Raw genomic sequence first — 27,994 nt, forward strand, 5'->3', positions numbered from 1 at the left:
CGTCAGCAGGGTAATATTTTGGATTCCTGTCACTACCACTAGGTGGAGCTCACTGTATTTACATTTATATTAAACCCATTGGAGCTGTGTAAAGCCGTATGTAGGTAGCTCCCCCTAGTGGTGGCTTTATAAATCTATATGTCGTGGCCTCCCCTTATTGGTGACTGTCTAAATCTGTATGCAATGAGCTCCCCCTCGTGGTAGTTATATAAATCTGTATGTAGTGGCCTCCTCCTAGTGGTGGCTGTATAAATCTGTGTGTAGTGAGTTTCCTCTCGTGGTGGCTCTATAAAGCCACATTCAGTGAGCTCCTCTTTGTGGTGGTTGAATAAGTCCATATGGAGTGACCTCCCCCTAGTGATGGCTGTATAAATCCAACTGCAGTGAGCTCCCCCAAGTGGTGGCTGTATATATCCATATGAAGTCAGCTCCCCCTAGTGTTGGCTGTATAAATTCATATGCAGTGAGATCTCCCTAGTGGTGGCTGTAAAAATCCATATGCAGTGAGCTCCCCCTAGTGGTGTCTCTATAAATTCATATGCAGTCAGCTCCCCCTAGTGGTGGCTGTATAAATCCATATCCAATGAGCTCCCCCTAGTGGTGTCTCTATAAATTTATTTGCAGTGAGCTCCCCCTAGTGGTGGCTGTATAAATCCATATCCAATGAGCTCCCCCTAGTGGTGTCTCTATAAATTTATTTGCAGTGAGCTCCCCCTGGTGGTGGCTGTATAAATCCATATGCAGTCAGCTCCCCCTAGTGGTGTCTCTATAAATTTATTTGCAGTGAGCTCCCCCTAGTGGTGGCTGTATAAATCCATATCCAATGAGCTCCCCCTAGTGGTGTCTCTATAAATTTATTTGCAGTGAGCTCCCCCTAGTGGTGGCTGTATAAATCCATATGCAGTCAGCTCCCCCTAGTGGTAAGTGCAGGCAAATGGTGAAAGATATTCCGTTTCCTGCTCTTTTCATGGGCTTTCCACACCCGCCTGTAGCTGTAGTGATGGCGCTGGAGCTGTCACCCAGTTATAATATAAAATGTTGACAGAAGAGCTGTAATATTTTTATTATCAGTCATGCAGCCTGTGAGATACTTTACTGCTATGCGAGGAGCCATTCAGTCCACCGTATTGTCCTGCTGCCCAGTTTGCTTATGTCTTTTCTTCATTCTCTGCCATATAAAGCCGGAGCTGATAAATGACCTCCACACAGAGCTGATGGTGGAGCTGACGACAGAGGCCGGGCGAGAGGTGTAAATGTAGAGCAAACAGGCTGCCAGCTGCCGCTAACTGGGACGCGGCGGAGTAACGGGCGGCTGTCACTGGGGCTGACGACACATCGGGAGCAGAGGGCGAGGAGGACATCGTCAGATAATACCCAGGACGTCAGTGCACATCACAGAGCCAACACAGGCCTATCAGAGGAGCAAGGAAGAATCTAGGCCCCGAGGCAACATTTGTAATGGGGCCCAATTATGGCAAAAGATCCGCAGGCTATTGGGAACAATAATCCCGAATAATTCCTGTGCGCCCTTGTAGCGTCACAGCGCGTTACTTCTCCGAGAACTAATGGCATCTCCGAGGCAGGAGGTGCGAGGACACAACAGGGCGGACGCACTCAATGCAGAAGGTTCCATTATCCCAGATAATAGTTATGTGCACCAAGGTCTGACTGCTGAGAAATATGGGGGCTGTCAGTCAGTGTGAGCCCAGAATATTCTGCACCACGAAAAATACTAATCAGAGGTGTAATATAACGCACATATCTCTATCAGGGTGTAATATTATTGGTCTTCTCACATGGGCCAAAGAGACATCATGGTCCCCCCCCCCCCCCCCAAGCTCCGGGGTCCGTGAGCGACTGCATCCTCTGCACCCACTATGTTACACCCCTACCATCCAACTATCTATGTATAATATCTATTATCTATCTATTATCTATCATCTATCTATTATCTATCTCTCCATCTATCTATCCATTATCTATCTATCTATTATCCATCCATTATCTATCTATTATCCATCTATTATCTATCTATTTATCTATTATCTATTGCTAGCTCATATCTATTTGATCTCTATTTTTTAATATCTCTTACTCTATCACATATCCATTTGGCAGATCTGTCTCTCAAATATATATATCTAAAAATTTTCTTTATATCTATGAAATTATCTGATATCTATAGATCAATGTATCTTTCTTCAGGTATTCAGACCCCTTTAAATTTTTCACTCTTTGTTTCAGTTGCAGCCATTTGGTCAATTCAAAAAAGTTCATTTTTTTCTCATTAATGTCCACTCTGCACCCCATCTTGACTGAAAAAAACAAACAAACAAAGAAATGTAAAATTCATTTGCAAATTTAATAGAAAAGAAAAACTGAAATATCCCATGGCCATAAGTCTTCAGCCCCTTTGCTCAGACACTCATATTTCAGTCACATGCTGTCCATTTCCTTGTGATCCTCCTTGAGATGGTTCTACTCCTTCATTGGAGTCCAGCTGTGTGTAATTAAACTGATAGGACTTGATTTGGAAAGGCGCACACCTGTCTATATAAGACCTCACAGCTCACAGTGCATGTCAGACCAAATGAGAATCATGAGGTCAAAGGAACTGGCCAAGGAGCTCAGAGACAGAATTGTGGCAAGGCTCAGATCTGGCCAAGGTTACAACAGAATTTCTGCAGCACTCAAGGTTCCTAAGAGCACAGTGGCCTCCATAATCCTTACATGGAAGAAGTTTGCGACCACCAGAAGTCTTCCTAGACCTAGCCGTCCAGCCAAACTGAGCAATCGTGGGAGAAGAGCCTTGGTGAGAGAGGTAAAGAAGAACCCCAAGATCACTGTGGCTGAGCTCCAGAGATGCAGTAGGGAGGTGGGAGAAAGTTCCACAAAGTCAACTATCACTGCAGCCCTCTACCAGTCAGGCCTTTATGGCAGAGTGGCCCGACGGAAGCCTCTCCTCAGTGCAAGACATATGAAAGCCTGCATAGAGTTTGCTAAAAAACACATGAAGGACTCCCAGACTATGAGAAATAAGATTCTCTGCTCTGATGAAATGAAGATAGACCTTTTTGGTGATAATTCTAAGCAGTATGTGTGGAGAAAATCAGGCACTGCTCATCACCTGCCCAATACAATCCCAACAGTGAAGCATGGTGGAGGCATCATCATGCTATGGGGGTGTTTTTCAGCTGCAGGGACAGGATGACTGGTTGTCATTGAAGGAAACATGAATGCGGCCAAGTACAGAGAGATCCTGGATGAAAACCTCTTCCAGAGTGCTCTGGACCTCAGACTTGGCCGAAGGTTCACCTTCCAACAAGACAATGATCCTAAGCACACAGCTAACATAACAAAGGAGCGGCCTCAGAACAACTCTGTGACCATTCTTGACCGGCCCAGCCAGAGCCCTGACCTAAACCCAATTGACCATCTCTGGAGAGACCTGAAAATGGCGTCCACCAACGTTCACCATCCAACCTGACGGAACTGGAGAGGATCTGCAAGGAAGAATGGCCGAGGATCCCCAAATCCAGGGGTGAAAAAATTGTATCATTCCCAAGAAGACTCATGGCTGCACTAGCTCCAAAGGTGCTTCTACTCACTACTGAGCAAAGGGGCTGAAGACTTATGACTATGGGATATTTCAGTGTTTCTTTTTAATAAATTTGCACAAATTTCAACATTTCTGTTTTTTTTTCAGTCCAGATGGGGTGCAGAGTGTACATTAATGAGGAAAATGAACTTTTTTGAATTTACCAAATGGCTGCAATGAAACAAAGAGTGAAAGATTTAAAGGGGTCTGAATACTTTCCGTGCCCACTGTATCTCTTTGTATGTATTTGTCCTTCGCACTTTCTCTGTTTCCTATTCCTGTATCTATTTCATATCTCCAACTTTCTAAATCCGGCACGTACATAAAATGGCTGATATCTGACCGATGGTTCTTCTGACAGCTATGTTCCCCTACTCCCATATTAGCATGTTACTTTAGCTTGGCTGAGCTTGTATGTTATTTCTATGGACGGATGGAGATAAGCGGCTGTCGTCCACCGCTGACACCTCTATTATAGGGGAAACATCATGCCGACAGGTGAGATCCAGCGTCTGCGGATACTTCTTCTATCTCCATGGATGGGGGGTACAAACTTATGGCCACTTTTAGGGTGTGCTGAGCCCCTGGAAAATTTCAACATGGTCAAAACACCATTGATAGAGATGAGGCTACAGAGATCGGCAGGGACCCCATCTATCAGTCTCAGATTTTGGTAACGGCGCTGAAAGACAGACAGATGGATCCATCGCTGGTCCTGCCGGGTGTAAACCATCCTCAGTACTGCTGGTCCGTGTATGGCATTTATGGCTGTGGCACAGCTCCTACATGTGGGTTGTGCCCTCCTCTTTTGTGTGCCCTCTATCCTCTCCATGTGCCCCTGGCCTCTACGTGTGCCTCCGGCCTCTCCGTGTACCCTCGGCCTCTCCACGTGCCCCCGGCCTCTCCATGTGCCCCCACCTTTCTATGTGCCCCCTGCCCTCTCTGTGTACCCTTGGCTTCTCCATGTGCCCCTAGCTTTTCAGTGTGCCCCCGGCCTCTCCACGTGCCCCCGGCCTCTCCATGTGCCCCCACCTCTTTATGTGCCCCCTGCCCTCTCCGTGTACCCTTGGCTTCTCCATGTGCCCCTAGCCTTTCAGTGTGCCCCCGGCCTCTCCACGTGCCCCCGGCCTCTCCATGTGTCCCAGGCCTCTCCATGTGCCCCCAGGCCTCTCCACGTGCCCCCAGGCCTCTCCATGTGCCCCCCACCTCTCCGTGTACCCTTGGCTTCTCCATGTGCCCCCGGCCTCTCCACGTGCCCCCGGCCTCTCCACGTGCCCCCGGCCTCTCCATGTGCCCCCAGGCCTCTCCATGTGCCCCCAGGCCTCTCCATGTGCCCCCAGGCCTCTCCATGTGTCCCAGGCCTCTCCATGTGCCCCCAGGCCTCTCCACGTGCCCCCAGGCCTCTCCATGTGCCCCCCACCTCTCCGTGTACCCTTGGCTTCTCCATGTGCTCCCAGCCTTTTAGTGTTCCCCCAGCCTCTCCACATGCTCCCGGCCTCTCCATGTGCCCCAGGCCTCTCCATGTATACCCAGCTTCTCCATGTACCCCCCCACCTCTCCATGTGCCCCAGGCCTCTCCATGTATAACCAGCTTCTCCATATACCCCCCCGCTTCTCCATGTGCCCCAGGCCTCTCCATGTAACCCCCGCCTCTCCATGTGTCCCCCGCCTCCCCAAGTGCCCCCGGCCTCTCCGTGTGCCCCCGGCCTCTGTGTATTCCCAGCTTCTCCATGTGCCCCCCGTCTCTCCATGTGCCCCCCGTCTCTCTATGTGCCCAGGCCTCTCCATGTGCCCCAGGTCTCTCCATGTATCCCCAGCCTCTCCATGGGCCCCCCGCCTCTCCATGTGCCCCCCGCCTCACCAAGTGCCCCCGGCCTTTCCGTGTATCCCTGGCTTCTCGATATGCCCCCCATCTCTCCACGTGCCCCCGGCCTCTCCATGTGCCCCTGGCCTCTCAGTGTTCCCCCAGCCTCTCTACGTGCCCCCTGCCTCGGCATGTGCCCCAGGCCTCACCATGTATCCCCGGCTTTTCCATGTGCCTCCAGCCTCTCCATATGCCCCCGGCCTCTCCGTGTATCCCCTGCTTCTCCATGTATCCCCGGCCTCTCCACGTGCCCCCTGCCTCTCCACGTGCCCCCTGCCTCTCCACGTGCCCCCTGCCTCTCCACGTGCCCCTGGACTCTCCGTGTGCCCCCGGCCTCTCCACGTGCCCCCGGCCTCTCTGTGTGCCCCCTGCCTCTCCGTGTGGCCCCGACCTCTCTGTGTCCCTGGCCTCTCCATGTGCCCCCCGCCTCTCCACGTGCCCCTGACTGTGATCTAGACGTCTCCCTGTGATATTGGGGGCGGCCATGCTTAGAAAGGATTTCTGGGATATTCTGATAGCGATTTCATGCAGTAAGAAGTTTATTGAATTAATCCCATTACGACGCTCGCACACAATCAGGACTGATCTTTTCCTGGCCGCGTTCACAAAGCACTTTTTTTTTTTTCAGAAAATTTAATTAATTGCTCAGGTTGCTGAATTATTTTTTTTCTTTCCTGCTCGTTCCTCGGCCCTGGTTTTTAGAAAATTAACATAGTTTTGTACCGCAGACTAATTATATGGCCCAAGTTTCCATGGAAACGGAGACAAGGAGGGAAGTTTTAACATGTGATATATTGAGATCCAGGCGGAAAAGAATCTATCTGGGATAAGAAAGATGGAGCCATCGCCACGATAGAGACACCGGGGACGGGAAAACTAACAGCGAGGCCGGAGGGAGCGTTCATGTAGGGACCCAGATACTGCGAGTATGGAAAGACCTCTCAGACAACAGATGGGGGCACCGTCAGAGCCCCACTAATCTAATATCGATGGCCAGGACTAAGCACAGGCCATCAAGCTAAAGAACTGGAAAATCCCTTTCTCAGGTGATCCCTACTGATCGCCGCTGATCAGGATCCATGACTCACTATTTGCCTGCAGCGCCCACTACTGGAGAAACGTAACAAATGGCAGACAAATGACAGGACAGGTCCTAATAAACGATCCTCAACTGCTCGACCAAGGTGATGCCGAACACGGTCTCCTCCAGGCAGAGAATCACTAGCACCTCTGCCACGTCAGTGTCCACCACCGAAAAGCATGTCCCAAGAACATGAAGACAGGGCCTGGGGCAGATGTGGCAGTGGAATCTGGATAAATCAGAAGCCTAAATCAAAGTAACAGTGGGGTCCGGACACGGCAGCGGTGTCTGTATATAGGGTACTGTGGGGGCCTAAATCACAGTAACAGTGGGGTCCAGAAACGGCAGTGGTGTCTGTATATAGGGTACTGTGGGGGCCTAAATCACAGTAACAGTGGGGTCCAGATACGGCAGTGGTGTCTGTATATAGGGTACTGTGGGGGTCTAAATCACAGTAACAGTGGGGTCCGGATACGGCAGTGGTGTCTGTATATAGGGTACTGTGGGGGTCTAAATCACAGTAACAGTGGGGTCCGGACACGGCAGTGGTGTCTGTATATAGGGTACTGTGGGGGTCTAAACCAAAGTGACAGTGGGGTCCGGATACGGCAGTGTCTGTATATAGGGTACTGTGGGGGCCTAAACCAAAGTAACAGTGGGGTCCGGACACGGCAGTGGTGTCTGTATATAGGGTACTGTGGGGGCCTAAATCACAGTAGCAGTGGGGTCCAGAAACGGCAGTGGTGTCTGTATATAGGGTACTGTGGGGGCCTAAATCACAGTAACAGTGGGGTCCAGATACGGCAGTGGTGTCTGTATATAGGGTACTGTGGGGGCCTAAATCACAGTAACAGTGGGGTCCAGAAACGGCAGTGATGTCTGTATATAGGGTACTGTGGGGGCCTAAACCAAAGTGACAGTGAGGTCCGGCTACGGCAGTGGTGTCTGTATATAGGGTACTGTGGGGGCCTAAACCAAAGTAACAGTGGGGTCCGGATACGGCAGTGATGTCTGTATATAGGGTACTGTGGGGGCCTAAATCAAAGTAACAGTGGGGTCCGGACACGGCAGCGGTGTCTGTATATAGGGTACTGTGGGGGTCTAAACCAAAGTGGCAGTGGGGTCCGGATATGGCAGTGGTGTCTGTATATAGGGTACTGTGGGGGTCTAAACCAAAGTGACAGTGGGGTCCGGACACGGCAGTGGTGTCTGTATATAGGGTACTGTGGGGGTCTAAACCAAAGTAACAGTGGGGTCCGGATACGGCAGTGGTGTCTGTATATAGGGTACTGTGGGGGCCTAAATCACAGTAACAGTGGGGTCCGGATACGGCAGTGTCTGTATATAGGGTACTGTGGGGGCCTAAATCACAGTAACAGTGGGGTCCGGATACGGCAGTGGTGTCTGTATATAGGGTACTGTGGGGGCCTAAATCACAGTAACAGTGGGGTCCGGACACGGCAGTGGTGTCTGTATATAGGGTACTGTGGGGGCCTAAACCAAAGTAACAGTGGGGTCCGGATACGGCAGTGGTGTCTGTATATAGGGTACTGTGGGGGCCTAAATCACAGTAACAGTGGGGTCCGGATACGGCAGTGTCTGTATATAGGGTACTGTGGGGGCCTAAACCAAAGTGACAGTGAGGTCCGGCTACGGCAGTGGTGTCTGTATATAGGGTACTGTGGGGGCCTAAACCAAAGTAACAGTGGGGTCCGGATACGGCAGTGGTGTCTGTATATAGGGTACTGTGGGGGCCTAAATCACAGTAACAGTGGGGTCCGGATACGGCAGTGGTGTCTGTATATAGGGTACTGTGGGGGCCTAAACCAAAGTGACAGTGAGGTCCGGACACGGCAGTGGTGTCTGTATATAGGGTACTGTGGGGGCCTAAATCACAGTAACAGTGGGGTCCGGATACGGCAGTGTCTGTATATAGGGTACTGTGGGGGCCTAAACCAAAGTGACAGTGGGGTCCGGACACGGCAGTGGTGTCTGTATATAGGGTACTGTGGGGGCCTAAACCAAAGTGACAGTGGGGTCCGGATACGGCTGTGGTGTCTGTATATAGGGTACTGTGGGGGCCTAAACCAAAGTGACAGTGAGGTCCGGACACGGCAGTGGTATCTGTATATAGGGTACTGTGGGGGCCTAAATCACAGTAACAGTGGGGTCCGGATACGGCAGTGTCTGTATATAGGGTACTGTGGGGGCCTAAACCAAAGTGACAGTGGGGTCCGGATACGGCTGTGGTGTCTGTATATAGGGTACTGTGGGGGCCTAAACCAAAGTAACAGTGGGGTCCGGATACGGCAGTGGTGTCTGTATATAGGGTACTGTGGGGGCCTAAATCACAGTAACAGTGGGGTCCGGATATGGCAGTGGTGTCTGTATATAGGGTACTGTGGGGGCCTAAACCAAAGTGACAGTGAGGTCCGGACACGGCAGTGGTGTCTGTATATAGGGTACTGTGGGGGCCTAAATCACAGTAACAGTGGGGTCCGGATACGGCAGTGTCTGTATATAGGGTACTGTGGGGGCCTAAACCAAAGTGACAGTGAGGTCCGGACACGGCAGTGGTGTCTGTATATAGGGTACTGTGGGGGCCTAAACCAAAGTGACAGTGGGGTCCGGATACGGCTGTGGTGTCTGTATATAGGGTACTGTGGGGGCCTAAACCAAAGTGACAGTGAGGTCCGGACACGGCAGTGGTGTCTGTATATAGGGTACTGTGGGGGCCTAAATCACAGTAACAGTGGGGTCCGGATACGGCAGTGTCTGTATATAGGGTACTGTGGGGGCCTAAACCAAAGTGACAGTGGGTTCCGGATACGGCTGTGGTGTCTGTATATAGGGTACTGTGGGGGCCTAAACCAAAGTGACAGTGGGGTCCGGATACGGCAGTGGTGTCTGTATATAGGGTACTGTGGGGGCCTAAACCAAAGTGGCAGTGGGGTCTAGATATGGCAGTGGGGTCTGGATATGGCAGTGGGGTCTGGATATGGCAGTGGGGTCTGGATATGGCAGTGGGGTCTGGATATGGCAGTGGGGTCTGGATATGGCAGTGGGGTCTGGATATGGTAGTGGGGTCTAGATATGGCAGTGGGGTCTGGATATGGCAGTGGGGTCTAGATATGGCAGTGGGGTCTGGATATGGCAGTGGGGTCTAGATATGGCAGTGGGGTCTGGATATGGTAGTGGGGTCTAGATATGGCAGTGGGGTCTGGATATGGCAGTGGGGTCTAGATATGGCAGTGGGGTCTGGATATGGTAGTGGGGTCTAGATATGGCAGTGGGGTCTGGATATGGCAGTGGGGTCTGGATATGGTAGTGGGGTCTGGATATGGTAGTGGGGTCTAGATATGGCAGTGGGGTCTGGATATGGCAGTGGGGTCTGGATATGGTAGTGGGGTCTGGATATGGTAGTGGGGTCTAGATATGGCAGTGGGGTCTAGATATGGCAGTGGGGTCTGGATAAGAGGTGCTGCGGCGGCCTAGGCTGAAGTGTCAGTAGCACCAGGATAACGTACCGTGGGGTCTCGTGCATACAATGGCCTATATAGGGTTGTGATGTATGTTGTGGGTGGCGGATGTGTCCACATTTGTGGACTTTTTTGGCTTTTTAGTCAGCATGTGTGTCCTTTACCCGATATGCCTCCCCTCTGCACGGCGCTGAGCCCCGGTAGTAGAGATGCCTCCTGTGAATGGCTCTGATTGTGAATGAGTGAAGTCGCCATTACTGGAATTCTATGTAGATCAGGTTGCACGGTTGTCCGCCTGTTCTTGAGCGAGGAGATGACAGCGCCTTTATCTCCGAGCACCAGCTGCTCAATGCCCTACTGTACACCCGGTCCATGGCCATGACACTCCGGGCAGAAAACATTCCTTATATTATTTATCAGGATACATTAGGAAGAGGTGAACTGGGAGGCGCAATGTTCTGCTGCATAAAGAGTGGAGATGTGATGCCCAGATCTTAGAGAATCCTAAATCTGTGAAAGGGAAACCCCTTCTGAACCCCATTTCCGACCCCCTATATGTGCATCCTGGCATCACACATACGAAGCCCTTGGTAAGAACTCCCTGATGGAGCCACAAACGCGGCAGAAAAGTAATATGAACATACCGTTAGAAAGGCCTGAAAAATAAGCTGATCACCAGTTCTGCTGCAGAAAATCCCAGCATTCTACTGGAACTACAGTAGGTATTCTGTTTCCCTACAGCACTCCAACAGGAGAAGTAAATAAATACACCTACATGAGTGACCCCCGAAAGTCGCGATCCCCTCGCCACCTCGCTGCAAACACTGAATAAACAAGCTGTGTTTAGCCATAAACTGCAGCAGACAGCACAGGGGTGGGGGGCATTTATTTACTGTACGGCCTAGGAAAGACCAGATGAGTCTCCTGGAGCTTCACTAATGTGGCTCTTAAAGGGAATGTGACATCAGAAAATGATGCATTGTTTAAATCAAACTTTAATAATAAAAGTATATTTTACTGTAATTTTGCACATCACTATCATATATATGAAAAAAAATCTTGAAATCATGCAATTTTCACACTAAGACCAAAAATAAACTGACACTTCCTGGTCTCTACAGACTGTGCCTTAAAGGGGTTGTCCAGGGGTGGGGCTCAAGTCTGCAGTCACTCTATGTCACTGCAGACTTGTCCTAAGAGCTGGTTCTAACGGGCGGTCATTTTACCGCAAGTATGTGATTTGAATACTCCCGGCCACATACCGACTAGACATGTCAGGCCTCGATCAATTCACTTGTATTTAGAGAGGCCAGGCACGTCTAGTCGGCATGTGACGGCATGTATGCAAATTGCATACTTGGGGTCACATGTCCGCCCGCAGAGAATCCTGACAGCGTGCAAGCATAGAGTGACTGCCGACTTGAGCCCTAAGGGTACCGTCACACAGTGAAATTTTCATCGCTACGACGGCACGATTCGTGACGTTCTAGCAATATCGTTACGATATCGTTGTGTCTGACACGCTACTGCGATCAGACATCACGCTGAGAATCGTACAACGTAGCAGATCGTTTGGAACTTTCTTTCGTCGCTTGATCACCCGCTGACATCGCTGGATCGTTGTGTGTGACAGCGATCCAGCGATGTGTTCGCTTGTAACCAGGGTAAACATCGGGTAACTAAGCGCAGGGCCGCGCTTAGTAACCCGATGTTTACCCTGGTTACCAGCGTAAACGTAAAAAAAACAAACAGTACATACTCACATTCCGGTGTCTGTCCTCCGGCGTCTCAGCTTCTCTGCACTGTGAGCGCCTGCCGGCCGGAAAGCGAGCACAGCGGTGACGTCACCGTTCTGCTTTCCGGCTATGGCGCTTACACAGTGCAGAGAAGCAGAACGCCGGGGGACAGACACCGGAATGTAAGTATGTACTGTTTGTTTTTTTTACGTTTACGCTGGTAACCAGGGTAAACATCGGGTTACAAAGCGCGGCCCTGCGCTTAGTAACCCGATGTTTACCCTGGTTACCCGGGGACTTCGGCATCGCTCCAGCGCCGTGATTGCAAAGTGTGACCGCAGTCTACGACGCTGGAGCGATAATCATACGACGCTGCGACGTCACGGATCGTGCCGTCGTAGCGATGAAAATGGCACTGTGTGACGGTACCCTAAGCCTGGACAAACTCTTTCAACAGTCTCATAATCCTCACAGGCAGGAATACACTGACAGATAACACCGAGATATAGATAACAAAGGCTAGACCATTCACAATAGGTGATGTCACAGCTCACCTCCTCCTCCTGTACAATGACTGATAACATCTCTATATACAGTAGATAACACAGGATCCACCATTCACAATAGGTGATATCACAGCTCACCTCCTCCTGTACAATGACAGATAACACCTCTATATACAGTAGATAACACATGATCCACCATTCACAATAGGTGATGTCACAGCTCACCTCCTCCTCCTCCTGTACAATGACTGATAACACCTCTATATACAGTAGATAACACAGGATCCACCATTCACAATAGGTGATGTCACAGCTCACCTCCTCCTCCTGTACAATGACTTATAACACCTCTATATACAGTAGATAACAGGATCCACCATTCACAATAGGTGATGTCACAGCTCACCTCCTCCTCCTGTACAATGACAGATAACACCTCTATATACAGTAGATAACACAGGATCCACCATTCACAATAGTTGATGTCACAGCTCACCTCCTCCTCCTGTACAATGACTGATAACACCTCTATATACAGTAGATAACACAGGATCCACCATTCACAATAGGTGATGTCACAGCTCACCTCCTCTTCCTGTACAATGACTGATAACACCTCTATATACAGTAGATAACACAGGATCCACCATTCACAATAGGTGATATCACAGCTCACCTCCTCCTGTACAATGACAGATAACACCTCTATATACAGTAGATAACACATGATCCACCATTCACAATAGGTGATGTCACAGCTCACCTCCTCCTCCTCCTGTACAATGACTGATAACACCTCTATATACAGTAGATAACACAGGATCCACCATTCACAATAGGTGATGTCACAGCTCACCTCCTCCTCCTGTACAATGACTTATAACACCTCTATATACAGTAGATAACAGGATCCACCATTCACAATAGGTGATGTCACAGCTCACCTCCTCCTCCTGTACAATGACAGATAACACCTCTATATACAGTAGATAACACAGGATCCACCATTCACAATAGGTGATGTCACAGCTCACCTCCTCCTCCTGTACAATGACAGATAACACCTCTATATACAGTAGATAACACAGGATCCACCATTCACAATAGGTGATGTCACAGCTCACCTCCTCCTGTACAATGACTGATAACACCTCTATATACAGTAGATAACACAGGATCCACCATTCACAATAGGTGATGTCATAGCTCACCTCCTCCTCCTCCTGTACAATGACTGATAACACCTCTATATACAGTAGATAACACAGGATCCACCATTCACTATAGTAGGTAACACGTGATTCTCAATTCAGAATAGGTGACGTCACAGCTCACCTCCTCCCCCTCCCTGCACAGGTCATACCTACAACACATAGAAATTAATAAACATCTCCTGCCCATTGCTGTCTATGATCCATGTGGCTGCTGTCCCTAAATGTTGGTAACGGCATCTCAGACAAGAAAGCTGCCCCATAATCATGTACATAAACTAAAATACTAAAATAAAAATATCTATGATTAGCAAATAAAAACAGATTAGAAAAAGTATATTTATCAGTAACTGATTTTAATGAGGAAAAATAATAACAGGTGATACATTCCCTTTAAGAAGTTTACATGTAAATACCTTGTGTAAGCTGCGCTGTGCAGAGCTGTAATACAGGGCGCCAGTGCAACCATTCTCCGCCAACAGAACGCACAAGGCCGGCCGTGCCCCCCGTTCTATGAAACGTTGGCGTCACTTTGCTTTGTGCCCAGTTAGCTCCTGTCAATCTTTATCTGCTTCATTTAGCAGATGGGACATTAATTGTGATATATTTTTGGCGTCAATCTCTCAAGGAAAAAGACCACATGAGCTAAAAAAAAATTGGGGCATTCTAATAAATGCTTCAATAGAAAAAGCTCCACACAGACACTGAACCAGCAGGGATTGCAAAGAGATTTTCAATTGCAGCATTCCATTTTGGAAAGTAAATTAGGCTTAGTCCGTTACCGATCTTAATACAGAAAGGGTTGCCTTCTTCTCCTTTACAAAACAGCCACAAACATCATAAAGTGCTCCTTTAAGGAGGACTTGTCACCGGTAGAAAAGTGTCCTTTTTTTGCTATTATTTTATTCCCGCTGCTTTTCTGAGTATTCAGGTTTTTGTTTCTTTAAAATCCACCATACGGTTCCAGAGATACGGGCCTTTTAATTTTGTGCCAATTGTTACGTTCTTTACTACACTGCAACAAAGCAAGGCAGCCTAAAGACACGCCCCCAGATGATCCTGTGAGCCACGCCTCCTTAGAATAGATACTAAAAAATAGCACCAAATTGAAAGGTCCATATCATTGGAACCGTATGTCAGATTTAAAAAAAATTAAAAGCGTGATATTGAAGTGGGGAAGCAGCAATAAAACAAAAGCAAAAACTGACCAGTTTTGACCTGGTGACAGATCCCCTTTAAGTAATGAAATCGGTAGGAGTGACTATATGTGGCCCATTTATGTTCTAGGATAGGATACTTGCATGGGGCCCTATTTACATTCTGCCAATACGGCCCCCTCCATTTATAAATGTGATTTTATGCAGTAATTGTGTCATACTTGCAGCAGCAGGGGCTGCGTACACCCGCAGACACTTCATGTATCCTTATTTACTAAATCTGCCTCCACATCTGTAAGCGCAGCGATTCCTTTCACCAGAGCCTCTCCAGGACAGGCAATGAAAAATGACTTTTGCCAGCGTTGCTGACGCTTCTGCTTTTTTAATGACTTGCTAAATACGTTTCTAGCAGATTCCTAATCTCAATGAAAAGTGGAAGAAAAGTCCAGAAAACTTTCTGTTATGTAAAATACATTCTAAAGCCAATTTCCCATGTCCAGACATTGACAGTCCAAGCACGGACCAGGTGTGGACCGGCCGAACTGGCTGATCGGCCAGAAGACCTGGAGCCGGTCCGGATATCGCAGTCCATACTGGGACCATAAATGTCGGACGTGACAAACTGGCCTGAGACCCAAGTAACTGGAGAAACCCAGGGACACCCCATTTACAACAGGCGACACCCATCCATGTCACGTTTCACCCCCTAAGTATGCCTCTGGAACTCAATATCACCAGAGGGATTTGACAACTGTTCCGAAAGTCCAAGACGTCTTTCCTTTTCCCATATACGCTCCTGAGAGTTGGCAGGTATGCAGTAAACTCAAGTGTTAGCGAGGGGTGTAGACATAGAGGTGCAGAGGTAGCAGTCCTACCTGATCCTTAGTGCCCAAGTGGCAACACTGGATCTCATCTAACGACCCTTACCACTTCTGATACTCTTGGAGAACTCTTGGATTTCAAGAGGAACTGGCAAATGTTATGGGCACCGCTCATCCTGAGGAATTCTTTTTTGATGCCAGGGTGCTACATCATCAGGAAAGGTTGCCTCACACCCATGGCGTCCAGTTTTGGCCTCCATGGCAGCCAGTTTTCACCTCTGTGCCCGGCTTCCTGGGCACCTCTTGCACTTAGTAGGCTTTACAAGGTCATGAAGTCATGGCGTGTTGCATGCCATGGTCTAGCAAGTACAAGAAGAACCCAAGATGCCAGGCCAAGGATGCCAGCGGTCCACAGAAGAAGACTAATTACCAAGGAGGATCGGACTGGACGCTGGATCCGGGCAGCGCCACATAACGTCACAGAAAAGATTACTATGAAGATGTCCTAAAAAGACCAGTCCCAAACAGTCATTCTCTAGCCGTTGCAAAATTAGGTCTCCCACTAAGCTATCAGGGCTTGCTGGGAATTGTGGTTTAGCCACTGTTTGGATTCCACCACTCTGGTTTCTGTGCGGAATACATGAGAGGGGACGCAGTTTAGGATGAAGATGTGAGAAGTCCGGGGTCAAATACCAAGAGTGTACGTGAACGGCACAGGGGCAAGACAAAAGGGAAAACAGGTCACAGTCCGAGGTCAGAAGCCCAAAACGGTAACGGATCGAGACAAAGGGGTAAGGCAAATGAAGGGAACAGCAGAACATATAAGCACAAGGTACGAACACCACCGAGGAAAGCTACGACTGGCAATGATCTGACCATTGCCAGACAGCTAAATAGCCGGGCAACCACACAGAAAGGTGACATCTGGAGAAAGCCCAGCAAACCTGGCCTAAATTAGCATGGGGATAGTCGGCACAATCCAGTCCCTGGCTGGGCGGCTGGGCTATCCCACACACAATACTGACAGCTAGGCATACCCCTGCCATCTATTTGGCGGCTTCCCTAGGACACAGTGATGGGCGCATTTGTAACAAGATAGGAACCATGGAGAAGAGATCTGACCCATGGTCCATGCCACCCAAATGGGTGTGGACCCTGTATGTTGGGCAGAGTGAGATGAACAAGCACCAGCGTAAAGAATCTATTATGATTTCTGCTCTGGAGGCCTCTCTCCCCCATGTATGATATATCCAGCTCTACTATCTTGGATGTGACATAATGATATATAGACAGTAGATAGCACGAACCACGGAACATTTCTAGAATTCCTACGACCCCCTAATGTAGTGGTTCTCTTCGGCCTCATTATCTACGCCCGCGGTGACGGCTCACGGGCAGCGGTATACACTCGTTTATCTGTGATCAGCCTTGTCCACAATGTAGAGGATCAATAAAATATGTGTGAACTGAACTTTAATTGGCGCAGCTGGAGATCATCCAACGATTGTCTAAAGATAGGAAAAAAATGTACAACTCAAAAAAAAATAATACATTTTTCCTCATGAGGAAACACAAGAGTCTGCCTTTGTATATTGATGTTAACACCTTATAACGGTTTCGATCTTTTAGACGAAAACCCATAAATATGGTGAAGTTTGGGACTAAAAATGATTCCAGGGGTTTACAGAAAGACGTCTATTGGATTGTTCTATAAAGGCCCTTACCAGTAATATGTCTCTGTAGGTTTCCCTCAGTAGTTAGTAATAAGGCACATGATGCAGATTAACATGACATCAATCTTCACTTGAATCTCTCCAACAGGGGGTACTTAAACAAAATCTGTCACTTGCCATAAATTTGTAATTTTTTACCTAGTGCAAATGCCACTGTTCTCCTGAATCCGACATTGTTTTTCTTTTTTTCCTGCGCCTCTTCGTTCCAGAGATATGGATAGATTAGTATTTTTAGTCAACAGGGTGTGGTCATCAAAACAACGCCCATGCGGAACAGTTGATGACCACACCCACTTTGATAACAAGACTAAATTTATATGCAGGAAAGAGAAGGCTGTATCTCAGGAACAGAGAGGCGCAGGAAAAAAAGAAAAACAACGCCGGATTCAGGAGAACAGCGGGATTTACATCAGGTAAAAAACTTGACGTATTCATGGCAAGAGAAAGGTGAAACATGGCGGTTACAATAAGGTCTTCTAGGATGACTATTCAGTCAACAAAATCTTTTCAGCATACAGACAAATTATGAGACAGCTCTCATCCTGCTGAACCAACTTCCCTAGATGACCCCAACCTCTACTTACTTGTTTTTTGGCTCCCACAGGTCACCAGCTAATTCTGAACCCATGATAAATACCGTGATCTCTGAGTAGTGTCATCATACCACGCTCTATAGTGGCGTGAAATCGGCTCCTTACATCACATGGCGAAACACTCTACGCCCATGATGCCCATCAGGGACAGCCATATCCAAGAACCAACCCTGTTCCAATTAGGAATGTGATAAAAAAGGAAAACTAAATCAATATTCAACGCGCTAGAGCTCCAATGGTCCCCGCCACCACTTTTTGTTTACCTGGCATGAAATAAATGAGGAAACGCCTTGGCATAGGCGGCCCTTACTGAGCACATGGGGAACGCTTTGCATCATCGAAGCCGCCACCCCAAAATCAGGCTCCTCTGTCGATGGCCGCCTCTCGATTGTTGCGCGTCACGGTTATTTCATGGTGTGCAGCACTTTCTGAACAGTTTCAGGAATACGTCTCCTTCGCTAAGTGTTTCCATATTTGGAGAGAATGCAGCTGTTTCTGAGCAGCGAGAGGCCGGGGCACGATAGACGGCACACGACGCCAAGTGTCAGGGATCAGGAGTCTAAATACTTTTATGTAAGAGGATAAGGTGAATTTATCTCTACTACTTAAATCGCATTTTCACGACCAGCTGTGCAGATTGCCCGGCGTCACTGCTGAGGTAGGACACTGTCGCACCGCCCGTGGTAAATTACACAGTATAGGTTGCATCATAGTGGCCGTTCAGTAGCCGCCGGTCAAATCGCCCGTACTACGAATAATATATCACTGCATTCATCTAATTGGAGGGGATCATGATTGGAGCAGATGTTTGATGACTAATCCGCTTTAGAGATCTGTACTTAAAGGAGACCTGTCACCTAGTCAAAAATAGCCATTTTTTAAATCTTATTTTATTCCGGCTGTTCCCCTGAGTTTTCCAGTTTTTGTTTTTTGTAAATCCGCCATACGGTTCCAGAGATATGGCCCTTTTTATTTAGTGCACATTTTTTTATGGACTTTACGAAAGGGCGTGGCTCACAGGGGAATTATGCAAAGCAGCCTAAAGACACGCCCCCTGAGAATCCTGTGAGCCACGCCCTCTTACTAAAGACCATAAAAAGTAGCACTAAATAAAAAGGCCCATATCTCTGGAACCGTATGCTAGATTTCAAAACTACAAAAAATAGAATACTCAGGGAAGAGGAAGGAATAAGAAAAGAGCAAAAATTGGATACTTTTGATCGGGTACCAGGTCCCCTTTAAAGAGGTATTCCATCATATATGGTGATTTTGGCTTTATTTGAGTTTCTGAAGTGACCCTATCCTATTAAAGAGACTCAGCAGTAAAAGGGGCTGTTCACTTTGGACAATCCCTACTTGTTAGAAAGGTCCCCTGACAATGAGCAGATCACAATCCTAGCAGTCGGCAAGTCGTGATAAGAGTTCAATTTCCCTACAGCACCACCACAGGTGAAATGAAGCATTACTCTGTGGAAACAAATAAATGGGTGCTGTTTTATGTATTTTTATATATTGTTTTCTCCATTTTATACAGGGAAAGACTTATTTCAAACCCCCGACAACAGACAACGAGTTAGCTTCACCCTGCTGTCAGACATGTAAACCGAACGGCGCAGCTGTTCAGGATAAATACAATCATTCACATATTTCAGCGCGTATTCAAATAAATCAGCGCCTCTATAAACAGGGCAGATTTTTTCTAAATCAGCATGAGTAAAAATAAGTGACTTATTGAAGCAGATTCCACTCAGAAGTCGCAGCAGGCAGCCACGTAAGGACAAGACACATTGAATGGTACAAACCTAGAGCAGAAACATGGGATCAACCATAGATTTCTGTTGCGGATTGTCCTGAAAAATCAGCGCTGGATTTTTCCACATGAAAATGTAGCAAGTTGCTGATCTTTATTTTATTCCCCTTGTAGAACTGAGTATTCAGTTTTTTGTTTTTTGAAAATCCGCCGTACGGTTCCAGAGTTATGGCGATTTTTATTTAGAGCTAATTTTTATAGACTTTTACCAAAGGGGTGTTACTCACAGATTAATTATGCGGAGCAGCCTAAAGACACGCCCATGAGGTTCTATAAAAATTAGCACTAAATAAAAAGGCCTATATCTCAGGAACCGTATGGCAGATTGAAAAAAAATAAAAAATGGCATACTCAGTGGAATAGTGGGAATAAAATAAGAGCAACCACGTTAGACACCTAGTAACAGATCCATTTATAAAAGTGTCGGCCTCCTGACCTCACTACCCTTCTACACGTTCAATTCTCAATTGCATGGTGGTGACTGATCAACATCAATCGTAGTGATTGTGATCAGCTCTTTCTCCTCGATGATTGCCGATGCCAGATAATTGTTACCTTGCTCCTCTCAATGAATCACATGTGGCCATTATGGTCCTTTAATTCTCCCATTGTTAAAATTTCAGAGTTATTATCAGGACCTACTCTCATGATCGCAGATCTTTGGGTTAGAATGCGACATTACAGCTAATGCAACCAATCACATATCATTTACCATTTTGGGGGGATAAGAAAGCTAAGATTTGATTGGTTTCCGAAAAAAACAAAAAGTCCCCCAATGACTGACTTATCAAATTATCCTGGGGTGACATAAGGACACATACCTGGTTCATTATTGCTTTTTCAGCTTTTTTTTGTCTAGTTTTTCGCCTGTTCTTGATTTGAGCCTTATTTTCCTTCTTTTTTCCCCCTTTTTTAAGTCTGTTTTATCTGTTCGGCTGTTTTTTTTCATTGATTCACCATTGTGGAAGGGGTTTGGAGTGTTTAGATGTTTCCAGCCGATTCATCAATTACAATTTTTAAAAAGTCACCTTTTTTTGCAGAAGTTCTCCATCCCCCGGAGTGATTTTATGTGCGCCTAACACTTTTGCACACATTTTTCAACATTTTGTAAAGAGCAGATTTTTCACAAAATTTCCGATAACCTCCTCCTTACACAAAAACATACTTGTCCAAACGCCCTAGATGCTTCCACCAAAGGTCTCATGACTCGGTAGATAAGATCCTCGGCTTTGACCAGATCAGTGACCTCGGATTTAACTCCGTAAATGACAGGGCCCCTGTTTTCCGTGCTCCCTGTAATGACTTAGCTCTAGGGTATGTAGACTTTTGCACATTCACACCTCAATGCCAGTCTGCTGCTGCAATCCCAGGAAATATCCAGGAAGCATTTTGTGGTGGTACCGGATCCGCTATCACTTGCCATGTGGTCACCATATTCTGTAGTTATTGACACACGGATGTACATGGTACCCTGCTCGGTCAGGCCGCATTTAAAGGGATGGGGAACCTTAAAGGGGACACTGCTAGAGGGCATACCCTTATGGTCTAATTTGCGAAGGTCCGATCGCTCTGACCTCTGCCGATCGCTGGTCAGACCATGACTCTAGTGCAACCTCCAAGGGGCTGACAGGAGGCGATGAGACCACTGTGATCACCGCCGATCAGACACTGATGACATAGCCCAGCAATATACTATTAAAGGGGTTGTCCGGCATGTCCCGGCAGGTATGTCATGTCGTGATGTCATCGGCACCAATTCAGACGTTAGACAACCCCTTTAATTATTTCTATATTGCATCAACATATTTAAAGGGGTCATCCCACCAAGAACATTTGACATCTAGGTGATAAAAATGAGGGGTCCTCATGAAAAGGGGGATCAGTGTGAATAGAGCGGTAGGGCGCATGCGTAACCACTGCTCCAGTCACTGTCACAAATGCGCACTATCGCTCCATTCGGACAGGAGGAACGCAGGACCCCTGTTCTAAGTTCTGATCACGGGATCCCATGGGTCAGACCCCCGCTGATCACACCTGCGCATAGGTGATAAATGTTATTGTTGGGTTAACCTCCCTTTAAGTCTACCTTATCTATTGCTCCCTGTTATCAGCCATACCAAGGTCAATTATAGATTTCAATGATGGATCGTCAGAAAGATGGTCTAATAATCCAAGAATGACAGATAACAAGATAACCGTGCGCTGCTGCTGAATTTCGCTCCGTCGCTGTCCCTTTAAGCGCCGATTATAATGACGCTGCAATTAAGGTGGAGCTTAATGTCATTAATAAGTGAATTTCCTCGTTATCAGATTTGCAGCCTAACGCGATGGACTCAGTCCCGTAATACATCCATGAGCGAGCCCAGGACCTTCCGGAGCGCAGCGTCGCCGCTGCATTAGATTGCAAGCTCCTGGGCGCCCACGTGAGTCGGCGGCGCCTTTAAATACAAATGACATTATCGGAAGAGTCGTCCGGTCCGCGTCCTTATTACTGCACGCTCTGCTCAGTCCACTGCGCTCCTCGCTCACAAAGTGACCCATCGGCACAGCGGTGCCCACCTGGGCACCTCCGCCATCTCCACCCTATGGAAAAATGACCCCCAAACTGTGACCCCCTATAAAAGGGTGATTTTTTTCTGTAGCCCCCCTATGTGAGTGTATTGGAGCCGGTCCCCTCCCACCCCTGCATCTTGCAGCAATCATATGGCATCTGTAGGACGCCCATCACCCATCCATCTCGGTACCACTCGTGCAGATCAGGGTCCGCTCACCCCTTCCTCCAGCGGAGGACCCCGCAGTATTATTAGCCGCGTCCCCCCCAGCGGAGGTTTGTATGACCCTCCAGGACACATATATGATATGGCACCGATCCTATTTTGCATTGCACTTTTATTAGCGCCGTGGAGATTCGCTGCCCCCGGTCGCCCCCCACCCAGCTCCACGCTGCAGCCCCTTCCATGACACATCCCGGGAGGATGCATTGTATCAAGAGCTCATTCATTCTTTCCTGATTTAATCCCTTTAACGCATTGAGCCAATTAAAAGCATCGGGGTCCTACTCACTGGCTTTGCCCGCTTTGGGTCTCTGCAGCAGCTTCTGGACCATGCTCAGGTCCTCCGCCTTCACAGCCTGGAGCAGCTCCTGGTCCTTCCCCATCCTGCTTCCTTCTGGAGGGGATCAGCTAGGGGGGCTGCAGCAAGGAAAAGGGGGTGATCCTGCGAGGGGCTCGGTAGGTCCTTATAGCCAGAGCATCCTTTTTGGAAGAGGCGCTGATGATGATGATGATGAAGAAGAAGAAGAGGAGGAGGAGGAGGAGGGGAGCACAGATCAGACACCCAGCAGCAGTGTAGGGGGAGATGGGGAGAGTGTCAGATGTGCTGGGGGGGAGCACAGACACCTCCAGCCAGGAGGAGCCAGGGACAGGCGGATAATGTCAGGGATGCAGGGATGATCATCCTGGGAGGGCAGGAGGATTGGGGTCCTGACACTCGGGATCAGGGTCCTGCAGGTCCCCAGATGGGTGAGGATGGGGAGGGGGAGCCAGGGATGCAGAGTGACCAGGGATGACAGAGTCTCCAGGAGGGAGGGCGGCTGTCTCTGATGTGTGAGCTGTCTCTCCCCTGTCCCTCTCCTCTCTGTCTCCTGATCCCTCCTCCCATCCGTCTATTCCTGTATTGGCTGCACAGTCTCTGAGCTGCATCCAGAGGCGGAACCAGAGAGCCCAGCAACCCCCCAGAATCACCGCCATACACTGCTACACTACTATGTGCACATATCACACCGCCATACACTGCACTACACTACTATGTGCATCATATCACACCGCCATACACTGCTGCACTACTATGTGCACATATCACACCGCCATACACTGTGCTAGAGTACTGTGCATCATATCACACCGCCATACACTGCGCTACACTACTATGTGCATCATATCACACCGCCATACACTGCACTACACTACTGTGTGCATTATAACACACCACCATACACTGCACTACACTATTATGTGCACATATCACACCGCCATACACTGCTACACTACTATGTGCACATATCACACCGCCATACACTGCTGCACTACTGTGTGCACATATCACACCGCCATACACTGTGCTACAGTACTGTGTGCACATATCACACCGCCATACACTGCTACACTACTGTGCATCATATCACACCGCCATACACTGCGCTACACTACTATGTGCATCATATCACACCGCCATACACTGCACTACACTACTGTGTGCATCATATCACACCGCCATACACTGCTGCACTACTGTGTGCACATATCACACCGCCATACACTGCTACACTACTATGTGCACATATCACACCGCCATACACTGTGCTACACTACTGTGTGCACATATCACACCGCCATACACTGTGCTACACTACTGTGTGCACATATCACACCGCCATACACTGCTACACTATGTGCATCATATCACACCGCCATACACTGTACTACACTACTATGTGCACATAACACCGCCATACACTGCACTACACTACTATGTGCATCATATCACACCGCACTACACTACTATGTGCACATAACACACCGCCATACACTGCACTACACTACTGTGTGCATCATAACACACCACCATACTCTGCGCTATACTACTATCCATCATAACACACCGCCATACACTGCGCTACACTACTATGTGCATCATATCACACCCCCAAACACTGTGCTACACTACTATGTGCACATAACACACCCCCATACACTGCACTACACTACTATGTGCATCATACACCAATATCTGGACACAATTTTTTATGAGCAGCCATATAATCTGAGATGGATATATAATGACGATAATGGGGCATTGGACGTCTGGTTCCTTGTCGGACATTTATTACATGTATCAGATCGAGCTTCCAGCATTGTGTCTGAATATCATAACATATTCCCCGAATACGGGCAACGGACCGGGAGGGATCGGCCATTCTGGCCAGCGGAGCACGGCGGCCTGGGAGGGATCGGCCATTCTGGCCAGCAGAGCATGGCGGCCTGGGAGGGATCGGCCATGCTGGTCAGCAGAGCAGGGCGGCCTGGGAGGAATTGGCCATTCTGAGTCGCCCGCCAGGGCCGTGGGGTACTCGGTCCAGTCTTAAAGGGGATGTCACGTGGCTGCGACCCGGTCCGTGGCCCTGATTGCCCGATAAAAGGGGAAATGTCTTTTAAAGGGTAGTTGTGAATAAAGTCTATTGTTCGTGACACCGCCTGTGGTATTCGGTCAGTGGGACCGCTTAAAGGGGTCCTCTGGGGTGATGGTATGGCAGCTAGATGGTATAACTTCCCACAGGTGAAATATGTCCCCAGGGCTCCCACGGTGTGTGGCAAAGGTGGTGTATGCCGACGAATAAGTGGTGGACACAGAGTTTGCAGTCTTTTACCTGGTTTACTGATGGTAGCAGTCCTCAGTCCAGGGTACCAGGTGCAGGGTAGTTGTGGTCCGGCCGGCTTGGAGGCAACAGGGGATCCCACTTCCAGGTGAGGTCTGTAAGCCTTTCCTACTTGCGCTACTTTAGCTGGCGGAGTCCCTGCTGCTTAAAGCTTGATTGCAAAGTCCCCTCTCTCCTGTCCTAGGACAGATGTCTGTACGATAGGCAGTTCGAGCCTGTTTATAAGATCTCTTAGATGACCTGGCTCTCAGTTTACTGCTTCACCTCAGACTTGTTGCGGGCAATTAACATATAGTTCTATGCCCTCCGGTTCTGTTGCACGTCCTGGAGAACAACACGACCTCGGGCTCCCGGTACCAGGTTTCTGCGCTCTCACTCCTAGGGTGTCCTTCTGCTTTTCCTACCTGAGCCCTTTCCTCCACTGTGCTTCTTCCCTCTAAGCTCCTCCACAATTCAACTCCTCACGTTATCTCTCTTTCCAGAGGCTGCAGCTCCCTCGTGGCTGCTCGGCCTCTATGTCTGCCCTCAGTTCCCGACTTCCTTCTCCTCTCCTCACTCCTCTACAACTGGCTGACTCCTCCTCTAGACCAGGACACTTAACGTCTAAGGAAGCTCCCCTGAATCCAGGTCCTGAGCTCCCCCTCCTGGCCTAGATTCAGATGTGTTGAATGTGAGTGCCTTACCTGATAGAAAGAATCCCCCTTCCCAAAAGGAAGGCAACATCACTGCAGCAACCGGTTACCTGGGGTGCTGCATTTCTGGTCAGCAGAGCCCTGCGGCCTGGGAGGGATCAGCCATTCTGGTCAGCGGAGCACGGTGGTCTGGGAGGGATCAGCCATTCTGGTCAGCGGAGCCCTTTGGCCTGGGAGGGATCAGCCATTCTGGTCAGCGGAGCACAGCGGCCTGGGAGGGATCGGCCATTCTGGTCAGTGGCAGCACGGCGGCCTGGGAGTAATCGGCCATTCTGGTCAGTGGCAGCACGGCGGCCTGGGAGTAATCGGCCATTCTGGTCAGCGGAGCCCTGCGGCCTGGGAGGGATCGGCCATTCTGGTCAGCGGAGCATGGCGGCCTGGGAGGGATCAGCCATTCTGGTCAGCGGAGCGCGGCGGCCTGGGAGGGATCGGCCATTCTGGTCAGTGGAGCGCGGCGACCTTACAGGTGGGGAACGCAAATATTTAGCATGTGATTAGTTATGGAGATTCTTGTGTCGCTGCATTGTTATGTTTTGCTCCTAAAATTCTAAATTGTAATTTTTACAATTTTGTAAATCCGCCTTTGGCTTTCAGCACGGCCTGAATCCTTCTGGTCATGCTCTCCATCAGAGTATCTTCTCCACGTCCCCCATGTTGGTGCACACTGGTCGCATACCTCCCAACTTTTGAAGATGGGAAAGAAGGCCAAAGTTTGCGGTGCGCAACGCGCGTTGCGGCAAATTTTAGGCCACGCCTCTGACCACACCCATTCATAATTAGTCACACCCATATCCACATCCCAACCACACCCATTTAGCACTGCTGATCACACTGTTTTATATACAATAATTATAAACAAAAAAAAATATGGCCACACAGTGCTCCATACTGTATAATGACCCCACATGATGCTCCATACTGTAAAATGGCCACACAGTGCTCCATACTGTATAATGGCCACACACAGTGCTCCATACTGTATAATGGCCACACAGTGCTCCATACTGTATAATGGCCACACAAGATGCTCAATGCTGTATAATGGCCACACATGATGCTCCATACTGTATAATGGCCACACATGATGCTCCATAGTGCATAATGGCTGCACATGATGCTCAATACTGTATAATGGCCACACATGATGCTCCATAGTGTATAATGGTCACACATGATGCTCCATACTGTATAATGGCCACACATGATGCTCAGTACTGTATAATGGCCACACATGATGCTCTATAATGTATAATGGTCACACAGTGCTCCATACTGTATAATGGTCACACAGTGCTCCATACTGTGTAACGGCCACACACAGTTCTCCATACTGTATAATGATCCCACATGATGCTCCATACTGTATAATGGCCATTGGCCACACATGATGCTCCATGCTGTATAACGGCCACACATGATGCTCAATACTGTATAATGGCCACACAGTTCTCCATACTGTATAATGATCCCACATGATCCCCCTCTCTCCTGTATGCATGGCTCATATTCCCCCCCCTGTATGTATGGCTCATCTCCCTCCCATCCCATATACATGGCTCATATTCCCCCTCCTGTATGCATGGCTCATATTCCCCCGCGAATGCATGGCTCATATTCCCCCCCCCCTGAATGCATGGCTCATATCCCCCCCCCCATGAATGCATGGCTCATATTCCCCCTCCTGTATGCATGGCTCATGGCTCGTATTCCCCCCCTGTATGCATGGCTCATATTCCCCCCCCTGTATGCATGGCTCATATTCCCCCCCCCTGTATGCATGGCTCATATTCCCCCCCCTGTATGCATGGCTCATATTCCCCCCCCCCCTGAATGCAAGGCTCATATTCCCCCCCCTGTATGCATGGCTCATATTCCCCCCTGTATGCATGGCTCATATTCCCCCCTGAATGCATGGCTTATCTCTCCACCCCCCCCCCCCCCCGCTCCCGCTCCTGCTCCCATCTTGCATGGCGCGCCGGCTTATGTCCTCCTTCATCCCCCCATCCCCCGTCCCTCATACTCACCTGTCCCTCATACTCACCTGTCTCACATCGCGCAGCCGTGCCGACTTCCCCCTCACTCTGTCCCGACTCCCGGCGCAGCACCTTCTTCCTGTGTGAGCGGTCACGTGATACCGCTCATTAAGGTCATGAATATGCGCATATTCATGACCTTAATGAGCGGTACCACGTGACCGCTCATTCAGGACGAGCTGTGTACGCCGAGACCAGGCATCGCTGGAGCAAGGTGAGGTGAGTATCGTCTTCGAGGAGGGAGGG

The 27,994-nt window shown here is 48.8% G+C and overlaps 1 protein-coding gene across 4 annotated transcripts in view; it reads right to left on the reverse strand.

Annotated features, from left to right (window-relative positions):
- CASKIN1 (CASK interacting protein 1) overlaps positions 1-23,228 on the reverse strand; it is a 178,682-nt gene extending 155,454 nt beyond the window's left edge. For 3 of the 4 annotated variants that reach the window (XM_077274488.1, XM_077274487.1, XM_077274486.1), the window contains exon 1: positions 22,653-23,227. In XM_077274488.1, the coding sequence (XP_077130603.1) occupies positions 22,653-22,746 (94 nt within the window). In that variant the 5' untranslated portion in view covers positions 22,747-23,227. Of the gene's footprint in view, positions 1-22,652 lie in introns of all 4 variants that reach the window. The other variant, XM_077274484.1, reaches the window with a different exon arrangement.
- Between the last annotated feature and the right edge of the window lie 4,766 nt (positions 23,229-27,994).

The sequence above is a fragment of the Ranitomeya variabilis genome, chromosome 7 (genome assembly GCF_051348905.1).
Source record: "Ranitomeya variabilis isolate aRanVar5 chromosome 7, aRanVar5.hap1, whole genome shotgun sequence".
NCBI classification, from domain to species: domain Eukaryota; kingdom Metazoa; phylum Chordata; class Amphibia; order Anura; family Dendrobatidae; genus Ranitomeya; species Ranitomeya variabilis.